General features: G+C 35.7%; 2 protein-coding genes across 7 annotated transcripts; one reads left to right on the top strand and one right to left on the bottom strand.

The window, feature by feature from the left end:
* Positions 1-1,154: 1,154 nt before the first annotated feature.
* LOC110449492 (heat shock 70 kDa protein 12A-like) lies at positions 1,155-6,939 on the bottom strand. 3 transcript variants are annotated; one of them, XM_021496380.1, is made up of 5 exons: positions 6,828-6,939; positions 4,010-4,350; positions 3,482-3,703; positions 3,085-3,229; positions 1,155-2,555 (listed from the first exon to the last, which is right to left on the bottom strand). In XM_021496380.1, exons 2-5 carry the CDS (start codon positions 4,331-4,333, stop codon positions 1,495-1,497), a joined length of 1,752 nt encoding a protein of 583 aa, XP_021352055.1. In that variant the 5' UTR covers positions 4,334-4,350; positions 6,828-6,939; the 3' UTR covers positions 1,155-1,494. The 3 variants fall into 3 exon arrangements, with proteins under 3 accessions (XP_021352055.1, XP_021352056.1, XP_021352057.1); XM_021496381.1 differs by lacking the exon at positions 6,828-6,939 and adding an exon at positions 6,745-6,811; XM_021496382.1 differs by lacking the exon at positions 6,828-6,939 and adding an exon at positions 6,163-6,245.
* On the top strand, positions 6,362-15,331 carry LOC110449493 (mitotic spindle assembly checkpoint protein MAD1-like). 4 transcript variants are annotated; one of them, XM_021496383.1, is made up of 5 exons: positions 6,362-6,442; positions 10,200-10,331; positions 10,909-11,128; positions 11,780-12,084; positions 12,611-15,331. In XM_021496383.1, exons 1-5 carry the CDS (start codon positions 6,396-6,398, stop codon positions 12,870-12,872), a joined length of 966 nt encoding a protein of 321 aa, XP_021352058.1. In that variant the 5' UTR covers positions 6,362-6,395; the 3' UTR covers positions 12,873-15,331. The 4 variants fall into 4 exon arrangements, with proteins under 4 accessions (XP_021352058.1, XP_021352061.1, XP_021352062.1 ...); XM_021496386.1 differs by lacking the exon at positions 6,362-6,442 and adding an exon at positions 6,976-7,080; XM_021496387.1 differs by lacking the exon at positions 6,362-6,442 and adding an exon at positions 7,214-7,304.
* Positions 15,332-15,337: the final 6 nt, after the last annotated feature.

Here is a 15,337-nt window from a genome sequence, read left to right as displayed (position 1 = left end):
ATGTGACTCTCCGTCTCTGTAACATCGATGATGCGGACATTGGATTAATTCTGTTTGACAACTAACCGTATTAACACTACCAGGAACTTTGAGAAGAGATACTTTGTAATTCAGTCTATTACTCCTCCCCCCCCCTGAACTTGACAAAATATATGTTAAAAGATAGAAATATTCCATTGAATCGTACGGACATACAAAACTCACTGGAGCGGTTATCGAAAGTCTAATCTGTATATTTTTGCCTCATTTTGTAGATCGCTTAACTATCATGCATAAACGTTTCAAAGATACGGATACGATTTTCGGCAACTGATCATTATGTAGAACCGAATTACTGAAGAGAGCAGCCAGGATTTTATTGTATCGTGGAGGGGTTTACTCATTCACCCCTGAAATTTCATAATTAACTATTCTAACATTTGAATTGAAAGAGTTTAAATGTGTCTTCAGGGGTGAATGAGTTTATTATTTATCAACATTTCCTTGTTATAAATTCATGATGGGTGACCATTGACCATGTTTTTAGAAAATCGTTTTGTCTCACGCATTTTTATGCAATGGAACTGAAGGACTGTTACGTGTAGATATGGTTTATTCTGTTAGATATAAAATACTTCATATTTACAGATCATATACTTCCAACACAACAGCCTGACAGGGCAAATCACTTCAGACTTCTAGGACATAAACATGTTCAATCCAAAGCAATGGAACGAGTGACAACACATCAAAATGGTTCATGTGTTGTTAGTTTTGTTAGAAAACTTAAAAATTACTTAAAAGCATGTTAAAATGTCTATTGGGAAAGAGCATGGGTTTACGATTTTAAGTGCTTGTACATACAAATTTATACCGAGTTCTTGTGTAAATAAGACGCGCAATCATGAATGAACATGTTCACTATTATCGTTATCAAATGATATGTCAATGTATTGCGATACCAAGTTCCGTATTACTAGAATTTTTAAGTAGAAGGTTATACTCCTGACAAAGGTTAATTTACAATAGAGGTCAAATGTATAAAAGGAGAAAATAAAGATGATAGTAACCTATTGTATGTAAATATCAAGTTGTGTCCCAAAAGGGGTTGATACTCCTAATTGTTAAGGTAAAGAATATCTAGATTATTATAAGAAATACAAACCCCGATTTCAAAATGCTATATATTTATTACAAACCAATAGCTTCCTTTGACAAAAGAGTCAAAAGGAGTTATCACCATTTAGTTTGCCGTTTACAAGTACGAGGTTAACCAATTCATCTCTTAAAACAGTCGTGAAATCAAATTGTAAATGCAAACAGAAAAAGCTGATTTATAAAATCTTTTAAAATTTATGTTTTGATTGTGAAAGCACTTTCACCATTTAATCTGTATAAGTAAGTATAATGTAATCCACGATACTCGTAGAGGCATATCGGCCGTACATCAATGCCACTGTCATTATGTTATTATCGATTATGATGACGAATCACAATTTAAAGGGATAGTTTCGTTCACAGGAAGTCGAAATATGCCCGGTGAGTTTTAGCGACCTGGCCTGGAGTCTGTTCCCTCGCCTCCACCATCAGTTCCGTCTCGCCGAAGATCATGCTTACTTCCACAGTCAAGCGCTCGTCTGAATCCGGAAGTTCCACCACAACTTTACCTAAAAACTCACAGTTCCGGTCCGTCACATACTTGGGGTCGGCATCAACGGAGGCGTACACCTTCAGTAGCATTTCACGTTGGCTCCGTTTGATGGTCACGTGTCTTCCGGTGACAGCTTCTCCGACTCTAAGGGGTTGACATTTTCCAATGTATTTCTTAAATACGTCCTTGACCCTATCAACCCCGTCAATGGTCACTCGCCGAGTTGGCGAGTGAACCGTTCGGTCATACGTCGGTGAGATATTAATACCGTACGTATATTTGGCCTTTCTTTGAGTAATCGTTTGTGGTTTGTGTCCGAATAAAACCGCTCCCTTTAACACCGCTAAGCCAGCATCTTCTGGTATGACGATTTTACGGGATGAACCGAACTTTTTCTGCATCGCATCCTGGAGAATTTCACATTCTGAAAATCCTCCAACCATCAAAATTGTTGTTACTTCCGCCACGTCTTTCAATTGAAACATTTCATGTAAATGTGACAATAACTTATCCTTACCATCAGTAAATAGCTCATGGAATAAGTCGGCTTCCATTCGTAGTTTATCGCCCGTCCATGTCATTCTACCCTGATACTTAGATTTTTCTATAACGGTTTTAATGTTCTGTTTTGTCAGCCGTTTAAATGTTTCCACCAAGGACACTGGGACCTTCACCGTCACCTTTCCTGTCATTTCCGGTTTTATGGTTTGTTTTTTAGTTTCGATTTCTCGATAAATATCCAAGGCGTCAGCCTTGTTCTGGTCAGAAAATTCTTGCATCACCTTATGGCCGACGAGACCAATGAGAAGATCCGTGAACCTCTCGTCCACGTACTTGCCTCCCCAGGGACCACCGCTGGCCTCGTGTACCTCCTTAAGCGTTCCATCCAGCTGCTTCTCATGAACCGTGATGTCGGCGGTACCACCTGCAACAAGAAAACAAGATTAGAGATAAACGAAGAAGGTACCAGGAGAAGGATAAATCGAGTGGAATTCAGCTGGCTTCCACCTGATTTCGATATTTGGAAAAAAATAATATTCCGGATTTATTGTTGAGAGTCCACTTTTCCCCTTTTTGTTAGAAATACAATAGGGATAAATGGGATTATTTCCTTTGTAAAACGACAATGAAGAATAACGACAGGTACACCAGTATAGATAACTCAAATGAAAACAGTTAGAAGGGAACAAAAATATCACAAACACATAAACAACACCTCTTAAGCAAAAGGATGTGTTATAAAACAGCAATGGCAACACTATCACATCTGGATAATGCGTGCTATTTAAACTGACCCGTCAAAGCTCCACCATAAGCCTATTTCTTGTTTATGAATTGTGTCCCTTTTGGAAATCTCCAACACAGGTAAAGTGATTTTTTCGAATGGGCACAAACCTTGTTATCAACTCGATTAGCAAATTGAACATTGAGTAATTATAAGACCGCAATATTACCTCCTAAATCTACAACCATGTATTTTGAAGTTGATCCCTTGAAAGTCACATTGCCCTTGAACTTGTCCATAGGCAGATGCTGGCAGTACAGTGAAGCTGCTTCCGGTTCCAGACAGATGGTGAGTTGTTCCCCCTTAATTCCGGCCTAACATGAAAAAAAAGAACAATTTCTACCAGTGATAATTAATAAAATGTAAATGGTGAAAATTAATTTATATGATAAACAAGTAAAGGCCTGGTTGCCTGACTGTATACATGTCTGTTCAGATGACAACAATACGGGCCATGTCTGTGGGTAATAATGGGTTCAGTACATCAAGCTAACTATTGAAGGGCAGTGGGATCTGAATTATCGGAAGACAATAGTATAGTAATAGTTCCGTAAAGGGTGACTCACATAGTCTGCAGCCTCCCGCATAAACTGTTTGGCATTGTCCTTCCATATTGCAGGGACAGTTAGGACCCAATGGATGTCCGAGTTGACCACTGTCGTGCCACGCGTGTCCAGTGTGCTCAGTAAGTGGTTCTTTAGGTACTTAACTGATTCCCCGAACACCGTCTTGGCCGCCATTTGTTTGGTCACATTTTCTGATTCCAGGGACGTGTTCCTTTGAAGGTTCTGAAATCAAGGACATTTTGGAGCTTGTTTAGTTCAATGGAGATAATTTATTAGTAATAATGAACATCTTATATTTCTTTCCATAATAAAAAAAATGTTCGATTCGATGGGATCATATCGACTTAGGTTTAATGACTCACCAGAATTGTTTGTCTTTTGGAAGTTTATAGATAAAGTGTTGTCATTCATTTATTGAATTCTCTCATATATTTATTTCAGGTTAACCTACATGTATAATAAAACTTGATGTTTTACCACTGAATTTATTACTAAACATGAAAATATTAAGGATGACAAACAACAAACTTTCTCCATTAGCGTCATCTTGAACCGCCGGAAGTAGTAATAGTCGCCATGTTTTTCGTCGAGAGCTAGTTCCGAGTATTCGTCCTCTGCTGCGTATCCGAATGCTACGAATTTCTCAGATTTGTCAAACAGGATACATGTTGGAGTCTTGAAGGATACCAGACTTCTGGAACCTGCAATCCAGTTCTGGTTGATGGAGATTTGAAGGGGGTTGGTTTTGTAGTCCTCTTTAAAGGAGAATGCGTAGCCGGAGTAGGTGGTACCGAAGTCGATGGCAGCCACCATCAGCTTCTGCTTTTTGATGTTCTGATGTAGGGCGGCCATCTCTGTTTATTTACATTCTTTGGGAGAAAAAGAAAAAATGTTTATACAGTAGAAATTAATAACACAAAATATTCAGTTATTGTCTCTTTACAAACATACTGTCTCTTTACAAACAGCATATCATTTTATTTGTATCAACTATCTAACTAAATATATGTGCTGTCTCGATTAGTTCATTCTACGGGTAAATAAAGGCGTAATTAACATCGCCAATGACAGTTCCAGGATAGTACCAGGCGTGGCACGCAGTTCTCGTGTGTATGTACAGGGAGGCTACTCTTCTTGTTCCTCCAACCAAGAGATTAATTTTGAGGTAAATAAGCAAATATACCACTTTAAGGGTGAAACGATGTAAACTATAAAATTAAATAAAAACATTTTACAAACAGCAGCACAGAGCACAGAGATATGGAAAATGTTACAGCTATGTTTGGACCTAAGCTAAGGGGTTTAGATCAATTTTCGGTAAAAAATGCCACCCCCAAAGACGATACACATGTAATATATGAGAAGGGAGGAAAGCTCTCGATACCGAAAAATCGAGGCCACCTAACTTTCTTGCATGAATAACCACATTTCTAGTTGATGTACAAAAATATGCTTAGTACCGTGGGAAAAATCGATAAGTTATCCTTGTAAAAACCTGCTATATTCACGTAAAATGTATTTTCGTTCCGCAGACATGATCTCCGTTTCCTCCAAAAACACACTCCATTTCCGAGTTTCAAAGTGTTTCGCAGTCATTTAGTCACTTTTGGCATATTAATGAGGTGGACGTCAGCCGCGTGCCGAAGCATGTCGTGTAGATGTTTGAAGCTTGCACTTTGCACAGTCTCGTGCAACAGTTCAAATATCTTAAACTTGGATTGAAACTTCTCTTTTTTCCTTAATATACATTGTAGAAGTGATTGATTATATTCAGCTAGCATCTGTGTTAACCCGACGTTCTATTTATATACCTTCTGAGTGAAATCAGAGATTGAAGATAATATATATATACTCTGTGAAAAAGGTACATCTAGATCTACAAGCGACCCTCGGGCTCCTTCAGCGACCCCCTTGTTCCAGGTGTACAAACTGTAGATATGTAATTGTGGACATCCCTGTAAGGATTCGAACCATTTCTTTTTTATTTGTCCAAAATATTATCTATCCCGTCTTTCACATTTTAGGTCAATGACATGGTACCCTGGTCAAGTAAATATTGATCGTATACTGAATGGAGATATTAATCTAAATAACTATGATCACTCAAATATTGCAAGAATTCATTTCTTCTCACACTTTGTATGTCCTCTTTGTCCTAGGAGATATATACCATAACAAGAATGTGTAAATTGTATAATCTGATATTATCTTTTTAATGTCTATTACCTTTTGTCTATTTTAATTATATATTTACATTCCTAGAAAGTATATTTTAGTAGCACTAACATCGCGTGATATGTATTGTAATCCCATGTTTGTTGTCGAAGAGGACTTTAATAAGTTGTTTAAACTTTTGTCGAATTCGTTTGCAAAATATGTTTATTTGCAATAAAATATGTTTTAATTAAAAGAAAACTGTGGATATTCATAAACACAGGTATATTACGTACTTTGTTTTAGGTTTGAGACTTACAATAATTTCGGACTTAAGTAAGTCTTCATTTGGTGCAGTAGAGATTGTGAAATGTTACAATCATACAGGATTGAATCGCTGAATTGTTTAAAAGGGTTTTAATACTATAGTGTAAAGAACATATAACAAATAAAAAAAACTATATTGTGAAACTGTCAGATGGTTGTTACAAACGTATATAGGGGGACAGTGTCAAAGTTCAACTTACCTGGAATATTTGTTATCTCTAGCCCCTCATTTAGTGGCATTAGAATATCTACAACAAGAGCGAGCGTACCTGTGACCCCCAGGCCTCGATGTAGACGTCTCTCCTTGTTAAGTTACATTAGATATAGGTCATCGTTTAAATAGTTGTACGGTTATACTTCCTGTTCGTCCAAACCGAAAGTACCAACCCTTTACCAGCATCTAGACTGCATTTATCGGCGTATTCGTGCCACCATGTCTGGACGAGCGCCGAGTAGAAACAGACCTCCATCACATGACAGGTTGGTTTTGTACAGATATTGCAGAATTTTACAAATATTGGAAATTTTGTATTACACATGTGTACTTAAATTGGGAAATGCATGGGAAGGTAAACAATTTATTTTCACATTCCTTTTTCCTGTTTAGATTTCACAACAGTTGTTTGTGTTCCACAGACACTGTTAGTATTTAACCAAATAAATAATCTTACAAACCATTTTTTGGATAATGAAAGTGGTATCGATTATAAATTGTATGTAGTACAGGTAAAGAAGTGAACCCCTTAATGTGCCTCATTCATATCGAAAAGAGACTTCCTTACCTCTCTATTAAGGACAGACGACAGCCAAATTACCGGCTGGCATCTAGCTAGAGGTAGCGTTGATTCACTCTCGTGTAACTTACCAATCTATTTTCATTAACGGTCAAACTACAGAATTCACAGCATATCGTGACAGGGAGGACCTCTCGGTCCATGAGTGTGTGTACACGGCCTCGTCCTCAAGTTCACTGCAAATCGTCCGTACGTCGCATTTTGATTGGCTATTTATTATTAGTAAATAGGGGATTCCCGGTATTGGGACGCTCGCTTGTAGATAACTTGTTTAAACTATGGATATAATTTAAGCAGAGTTGTTTTATACGGGTACAGCTTCTGGTAAGTACTTTAATACGATATTCCTCTTCACAAATTTAAATTGGATGTACAGGCAAGAAAACGAAAGTGGTTTATCTGGAACTATGGCTTTTGACTTCAAGGGAGCGGTGAATAATTACTGAATGAGGCACACATAGGATATTTTTGAGCGAACATAAGTGTAACCGCCCTGCAGGTTAGATACAAATGATAAAATCAGTATCATCTAAGGAATGACATATCAGGTATATTGTAAGGATTTCGAATTGCTGGAGAAATTTTACTATATCAAGTAAATTGTAATCTGAATATATATCCTTTTTTTACGACTACTATACAAATGTACATTTTTTTTTGTGTGTACACATTTCTGTTGTAATTTGAACTTCTGTTAGAGATATAATTTCTAACTGTCAAAACTATGTTTGTAATATTTATATGAGTGTCTTAAAATATCAAAAGAATAATCAAATAGTAGATCTACTCTAAGAAAAAAAAAATCAAATTCAAACTACGGGCCATATGCATTGACATGATTAAAAATTGCCTGGTTGCCGTAAACAACAACGGGAGCCAATAAAGTATCACGTGACTCTTTACGTTTTAAAACTTCAGCTGTTACAGGTAAACTGCCTCTGAGAGTGTAGTATATGTTTGTACAGGTTTGATTTTTTTACTTCCTTGTTTGATGTTCTCGGACGTGAACACACAATCGGAACCGTGGGTGATATTTCATGTTTATGTATATGTACTGGCGCGCGGCAATGGTGTGCTAAACAGTACACATATACATTCATAACAACACAGACGCTAACCATAACATCGGGTGAGTTATCATAGTAGTTGTGTATTATTAGGCTTAACTCTATTTTGGTACAAGTACATGTATACAGTATTAATTTCGATTCAAACTATATCATGTTTAATGCTGGGCGTTATATATTGCGCGCTGTTTGTACTGTACGTGCCGTTACATGTATATAAAGAGGAATGCAATGTTAAAGCAACATAAACCGAAAGTAGTCTATCAAGGATTTTACATTTCTTATTTTCACATGCAAAACCAGGATATTGAGTTTAAATTCTGCTGTAACATATTAAGGCATAAATACCTGATAAATGTGTTAAATGAAAACCAAGAGCCAAGTCAATCCAGTCTGTCCAGTTTACCCTATCTGTATTAAATTCCACTGCCTACCCTAGATCCCAATCTTTAGACGATAAACAAGCCATGTACAGTCAGGGAATGTGCACCAGAAAGACGCAACGTAAACATAGAAACAAAATAAACCCCTAGCTACCTACATGTGTACCGTATACTTATTTTCTGGAAGTAATCCTTCTCGGATAAATTACTTGTTTGACCGACGATCTAATTTATCTGCATATTTAATATCGATTTCTATGAGATACGACTATGAAGACATGCATTAGGTTAATTCCGCGCCATACTAAAGTCTGTTACATTGTAATAAGGATAATCATTGCTGTACGTTTTAAGATTCTTGATTAAAACGTTCATTCAATTAATACATGCATGATTGACGTTCATGATATATATGTTTTGGTCTACTGTTGAATTTTCTATACTTGTTCGGAAATGCAATGACGGAGTAAATATGATCATAGGTAAAAAGAGTCCCCTGTTGATCTACTTCAATATCACAAGTAGTATCTTATTTTACCCAGCTTCGGTGAATCCTCGAATCATTACTTGTAACAGAAAATACCATACCGGGAATTTTAGTAATATATTCACTACTTGTGATCAACCCCCCTGTAGTTCTATATTTAACCGGAAATTGGTGTATATCCACTTATACAAATTGACAGAATATTGAACAACCCTTTAATCAAAAGTTATTACCTATTATTAACACATTCTCACATCACACGTTTACATTCTTACGTTATGCATCAACACTTTTTATTAATGATTGAATTTGATGAAAGAAATAAAGGTTCATAGAAAGATATCACCAGAATTAGCTTAGAAACCACAAAAGACGCTATTTCCGTATCGCGACATCGGAAAGTTCCCGATTACCTGACGTCACGTCATTGTTGTCCCATGATGACGTCACGCATATGAAAATGGATGTAAGATAGAAATTCTTAAACCCATTTATTACATGGGACATTACTGTCTTACCCACACACACAGAACTGAGAGAAAGATGAATCTAAAATTGGTTTCTATCATGGGAAAACGCTATCTTACATGGTCATTTTCTTTACCTACCAAGGGAAAACGCAGCTCACACGCTCGATTATTCTGAAAACGTCACCATCGCGTCATTACTTTTCAGCGTAACCATGCAGGGTATCGTCATCAATTTGGGGACATTCATATGATTCATGCGTCATTGATGAAGGCGTGGTAAATTGGGTTCACCTTTAAAACCTCTTCTTATTTACGATAGGAAAATGGAGGAGAAAATAATCGATCATCCCTGGGTGAAGAAACCGGAAAAATATCAGCCATCGGGATAAAATAAAAAATAGCACACGGCTAAGCCTCCGCTAAGCTTAAACAAACTGACAATCTTGGCACAGTTGTTCAAAAGGTAGTTAGCTTAATCACTGTTTAACGACATCATTCAACCTTTTATAATTTCGTCAATATACAAGGTTAAATCTAACAAGTTTGTTTGTAAATTTACTCTACTGAATATTCGATATCTGGAAAGTTGTGTTTTAAAGATACACAAAAATTAGAATTTGCCCTTATCACTGTCATTTACTGATTAAGCTCATCACCTTTTGAACAACTGGACCCAGGTTGAAATTCCAATTTAGTAATACCGTGTTTAAATAAAGACCCTCGCACATGTTGTTTTCGTCGTCATTCTTTACGAAGGCGATAACTTTGCATGAGGCGTTAACTTGTTGTAAAATCCGTCTTATGTTTGCAATTATATTGTACTTTTTTTACGAGAAATTGAAAAAACCCACTTGGTATTTAATTTACTATGGGCAACATATGTATATTGTACATAGTGGGGACGTGGCAATTTGCGTTGTTACCTTTTCAAAAATGGCATTACGATAGAGTATTTAATTCACACAAAAAATGATGGCTTGTTACTTGTATAATGTTGAACTGCAAAGTAATTAAGAAATTGAATGTGATCTTGTAGAATGGAGCGTAGTCAACATAAAGTTAAAAGCAAGCCTACGGGCTCTCCCCCGGCTGTGTACCCTGGAAGGGCTCAACCGTTTACTGGATCCCTTGATAGGGGCCGTAACCATGCCGACAGACCGACCTCAGGGTGAGTGAGGGGGTATATATTTGATGAGACTTTTACAGTGCACTCAAACACAATACTAAAGCGTTCAATGAATTCTACTACTAACCTACTGCTGTCAACTTGCTGCCTAAATTATATGACTTTGGATAACTGGGTTAAATTTATAGAGTAAAAGCCAAGTTCACAAAGCTGTCCTTTGATCAACTACATATGTAAGAGCCGAGAGCACAGCAGCACGCCTGGCTACCCATAATCGAAAGAGAGAACACACCAATCAAGTGTAACATTTATTGCATTAGCTACATGTACGATACAGGTCACAGTTTAAAAGTTTGATGTGCCACTGATTAGAAGGCTTTGGAACATACCAGAAAATCGAAAACATTTCTATAGTTGTGCGAGAGATTTTTATGTCAAACGTTTTGGCGACAACTTTTTGCAATAAAGTACCACGAAACTCCATGTTATGATTTATATCAACGGCGACACTGCTAATTATATAATAGTGAAGATAAATGTACCTTATATATTTATATACTTGTGTTACTCTAGAAATAATTATATAAATGTGAATGTACACACCAATTTTCACTTTTAGTTCAAAAGCATCTCGACTTGAACTTGGTCGCACATCAGAAGCAGCTAAGCTTGACAGGAAACCCCACACGGCCACATCAGAGGACTCCGGAGATCTGTCCGATCTACGAAAAGTTCTTCACGTCGTCTCGGAGCTTCAGAAGATTGACCTTGGTGCAGCGCTGAATCTCTACAAAACACTTATGAAGAAGACAAAAAATGAAGAACATATGGTATTGGAGGTAAATAAATTTATTTCGCTCTGCTGAAATTTCGCCTTCTTATCGTTTTGAACAGTATTATATTCGTCCAGTTTTGAACTTGCTGCAGATATTTACCAGTGTTGTTAGATATATTATAATTTGATATTTTGTCCCGTGTTGAATCAGTTATGGATCCGTGTTCTCATCATTCGCTTTATATATTTTCATACATGGGTACTTTTACCATACTTATTAAGTTATTATCATATAATTCTTGCGCGTTCACGTATTGGTTACAGTATTATCATACATATTTAACGATACTTAATACATTTTATAATCTTAGTTTTTCAAAATACCAATTTTATCATGTTTGTTCTACTCATTCCTTTTATAGCCATACATATGTTAGCATACTTGTGTATATCAAACTTATTCGATCATCAATACATATTTAACAATACTTATTTTTTTATCATTTCTGTATTTAATCTGTTCATTTTTTTTTTTATAATATTTCCTTCAGGTTACATATTTGTTTTATCGTACTGTTTAAAACTAGTTCCTTTGTTTAGCTTGTTCCATTTGAATTTTACAATAAAGAGAAAGCAATGATATTTCGAAAAAAATCATTTGTCTTCAATGTTATGTCATAGCAGATGCATTTTACCATATATTTTTTTTCTGTAGGAAAAGTACCTGGAGGCTCAAAATGAGCGAATGGAACAGCTCACATCTGGGACAATCACACGTGAAAGGGAGGACATAGAGTATCAGTTTAACACTCTGTTAAACGAAAAAGAACGACTGAAAGAAGAGAACGAGAAGTTGGAAAGCAAATGCAAAGAAAGCGAAAGTTTGCTTGAAAAGCTGCAACGTACCAAAAAGGAAAATAGGAATTGCATGGTCGAATTAAAAAGTAAAGACGAAGCATTGAAGCAAGCTAAGATCGATATAGCTGCTGCAATGACCGAGAAAAACGAGGCACTGACAAGGTAAAAGGAATTTAAAAAAAGAGCTCACTTTTTTTCGAAAGCAAAGATTGTTAAATATCTGTAAGCCACTTTAAAGATCCTAAAAAGTATCTCTTATTTACTAATTTATGTACACCGCTTACTGTTAAGTGACGCTTCCTAAAGTATACTTGTTGAAGAAAGATACAATGTACGTAATACTTATAAGATTGTGCAAATAGGTCGGTTTCGCTCATATATGTACATTGATGGTATGACTTTTGATAACAGAAATTAGTAATAATTTACCTTAAACACTAACAAAGATGACATGTTGATGTGTGACCTGTCGCTTATTTCCTTATGCATGAATGTTTTCACTACTGTTTATCATAGTCAAATTACAAAAATCGAGAACGACCGACGATGATTTACGCTGTTTCAGAAAATAAAATTTAATCATCATCAAAACAGATGTTTGTATTTTAACAAATCGGGTAAGGACACTGGTATATCAATATTTCAAATGGATGAAGAAAGTAATCGGATATATTTTATATATAAACAGGTTGAGTAAGGAGTTGGGGACGAAGCTCAGTGACAACAACCCGACTATCGCTGACCTCAGTGACCCAAACAGAGCCATGAAACTGGGGGAGAAGTACAACGAGTTGTACGATAATGAGTGGACGGACGCCATGGAAAAACTTGGCGAGTTTGAGGATGATGATAGACAAAACGTGCAAAAACTGCTAGACATCCTCAAGGTAAGGGGTATTTATATAAAAGTCACATATACATGTAAAATACTTTTTGGAGTAATCATATAGGATGAAGATGTGGTTTTACTAATTCGATATAACCTTCATTCTCGTTTATCATGCGCCAATACATATGTAGTAACATTTTGTTATATTATCTCGAAAGAGTAACATGTGTAGGATAATTTACCGAAAGGGTTCTGTTTACTTTTCACCAGTTTTGAAAACAGAAGTGTCCATTCCCAACAGGTCATTGTCACTAAAACAGATACGTGATCCAGTACTTCAGAACAAAAGGTTTTTCTTCTTCAAATTTACCATATTCGCGAATCCAAGATAGACCGTGTCATAAAACCAGACATTTCTGCAACAAATGCTTTCACTTTTTTCTGACCGTAAATGAAAATAAGCATTTGGTCTCGAACGGAAATCATTTAAAACCAATGCATTCAAAAACAATATTTATTTCATTCTTTGAACTTCAAACTTTTGAACACTTTTCACGGGTTTAGTTTTAGAAAAGTATTTTTTTCATCGACTAATGCATATGTACAGTACAAAAAATTCGTTCTTCAGCATCACAACAAAGATACTACCTCGCCTGTATCTCTTTAAAGTTGAGTACCATATTGTAACGTATATGCTACCTTGCCAGCCATAGATACATGTACAAATCAAATTTTACAGCATCTTCAATCGAAATTGTGTGTTATTTGCACTTATTGTGATTAACTACTATTAATTTGATCTATATTTCAGAAGAAAAAATCATTATGGTATGTTGCTTTAAAACAAGGATATAATTTGTTCTTGTAACGTATCTGTTCACACAATTTAAACAAGTAACTTATATAAAAAACGTTTATATTGAAAACAACATCACAAAAGATCCAGACGTAATCAAACATCAAGGCGGCTTTAACTTATACTGCAAAAAGTGTTTACGCTAGCGTACATATCACTTTTTTTTACTCGTTACTTCCATTCAAAACTTGAACAGATACGTTACCATTCCAACAGATACGTTACACATTATATTGTTCAAGTGTTACACTCATGCTACTTTACATTATCACTAAAACAAACTTTAAATCGATGTAATGGTCACTTGTGATCAAATATATGCACCTATCTCAAATGCTCACATAACCAAGTCGATTTTATCTGGGAAAATAATGTACCAAAACAGAAACGTGACCAAAGTGAACATTTTCCAATTGGTGTAATCCCTTATCCGCACATATCCCACCCTTTTCTTTCAAAGCGTTTTACTAATTAATCCTTTAAAATCCATTTATAGTAGTTAAATGTATTTGAACATCTACAATAACGTACACAAATTAACCATTATTATATATGCATTCATGCCTTTAGATTTCCTAAAATTTGGAGATATTCCCATTGAAAACTAAACCAGCTGATGCAAGTACAGTTTGTAAAAGGTCTAATTATATGTTCCAATCAAAATCCCACGAAATAAAACTAGAATCCAGATTATCTTTGTTAGAAGCTACGATTATAGAACCATTTAGAACGTATCTGTTTATACGTATCTGGTCGGCAAAACTGTTTACGCCAGCAAAATTAAATTCACTCGGTATTCGCTTAAAATTTACACATTGAACAAAAAGGTTATACTTCAGTTTTTTATCGTGTAAGCTATAAAAAAGTCCCCACAACAATGAGTATAGTTTTATTAGACAAATTCAGGTCACGTATCTGTTGAAATTTTAACGGACAACCCACGAATACAGAGTTTCATGCTGGATACTTGATATATGCTTACGGAAGTGATGTCAATGGATTTATATGCGATATAAGATACCATTTAGTCAATATACCAACATATTTAAAACGTGTATTCACCAATAATAAATGCTTGTGTTTTGGGTGTTTTGTTTAGAAACGTATCTGGCAAGATATTTTGCGACAGTAGATAATCGCCAGAAATCGTATGTTAGCTTAAATTTTTGATATTGAATTAATTAAGTTTTGTTTCGACATAAGTAAACTTAAGCTATGAAGGAAAACATATGGATTTTAACCAAACTGAAAAAAATGCAAAGCTTTTTGTTTTAGAAAAAGTGACGCGACAACGGTTGTTCGAGTACATTGGCATGTTCATGTACACTTTATGAGAAAATTACCGTACGTTTTCATAATTTTGTTTGTTTGTTTTTGGAAAACATATCAATGTTAAAAAGGTGAACTATAGTTTTGACGCATAGGCTATATTACAGGTGGGGGAAGGATCATGCGACATGATTTTCGGTTAATGGCGCATGATAAGTGAGGATGGGCGGTAAGAGAAAACGTTCTTGTTTAGAATGATAATTTACACGAAGAATACACTTCCAAAGAGATTCCCCAGGAAACGTAATGAATTATATGCTTATGTCTTCTGTGTCATACAAACTAAAACCACTGCAGGTTTTGGGGAAATAGACGTACTGTAATGTACAACATTTAATATAGCGCCCTATCTAGCTTGACTGGGTCACTCTAAAGCGCTTTACAGTACATAGATATACAAC

The sequence above is a fragment of the Mizuhopecten yessoensis genome, unplaced genomic scaffold (genome assembly GCF_002113885.1).
Source record: "Mizuhopecten yessoensis strain PY_sf001 unplaced genomic scaffold, ASM211388v2 scaffold4627, whole genome shotgun sequence".
Lineage (NCBI taxonomy): Eukaryota > Metazoa > Mollusca > Bivalvia > Pectinida > Pectinidae > Mizuhopecten > Mizuhopecten yessoensis.
The sequence above is the reverse complement of the archived record's forward strand: the minus strand, read 5'-3'. Positions and strand labels throughout refer to the sequence as shown.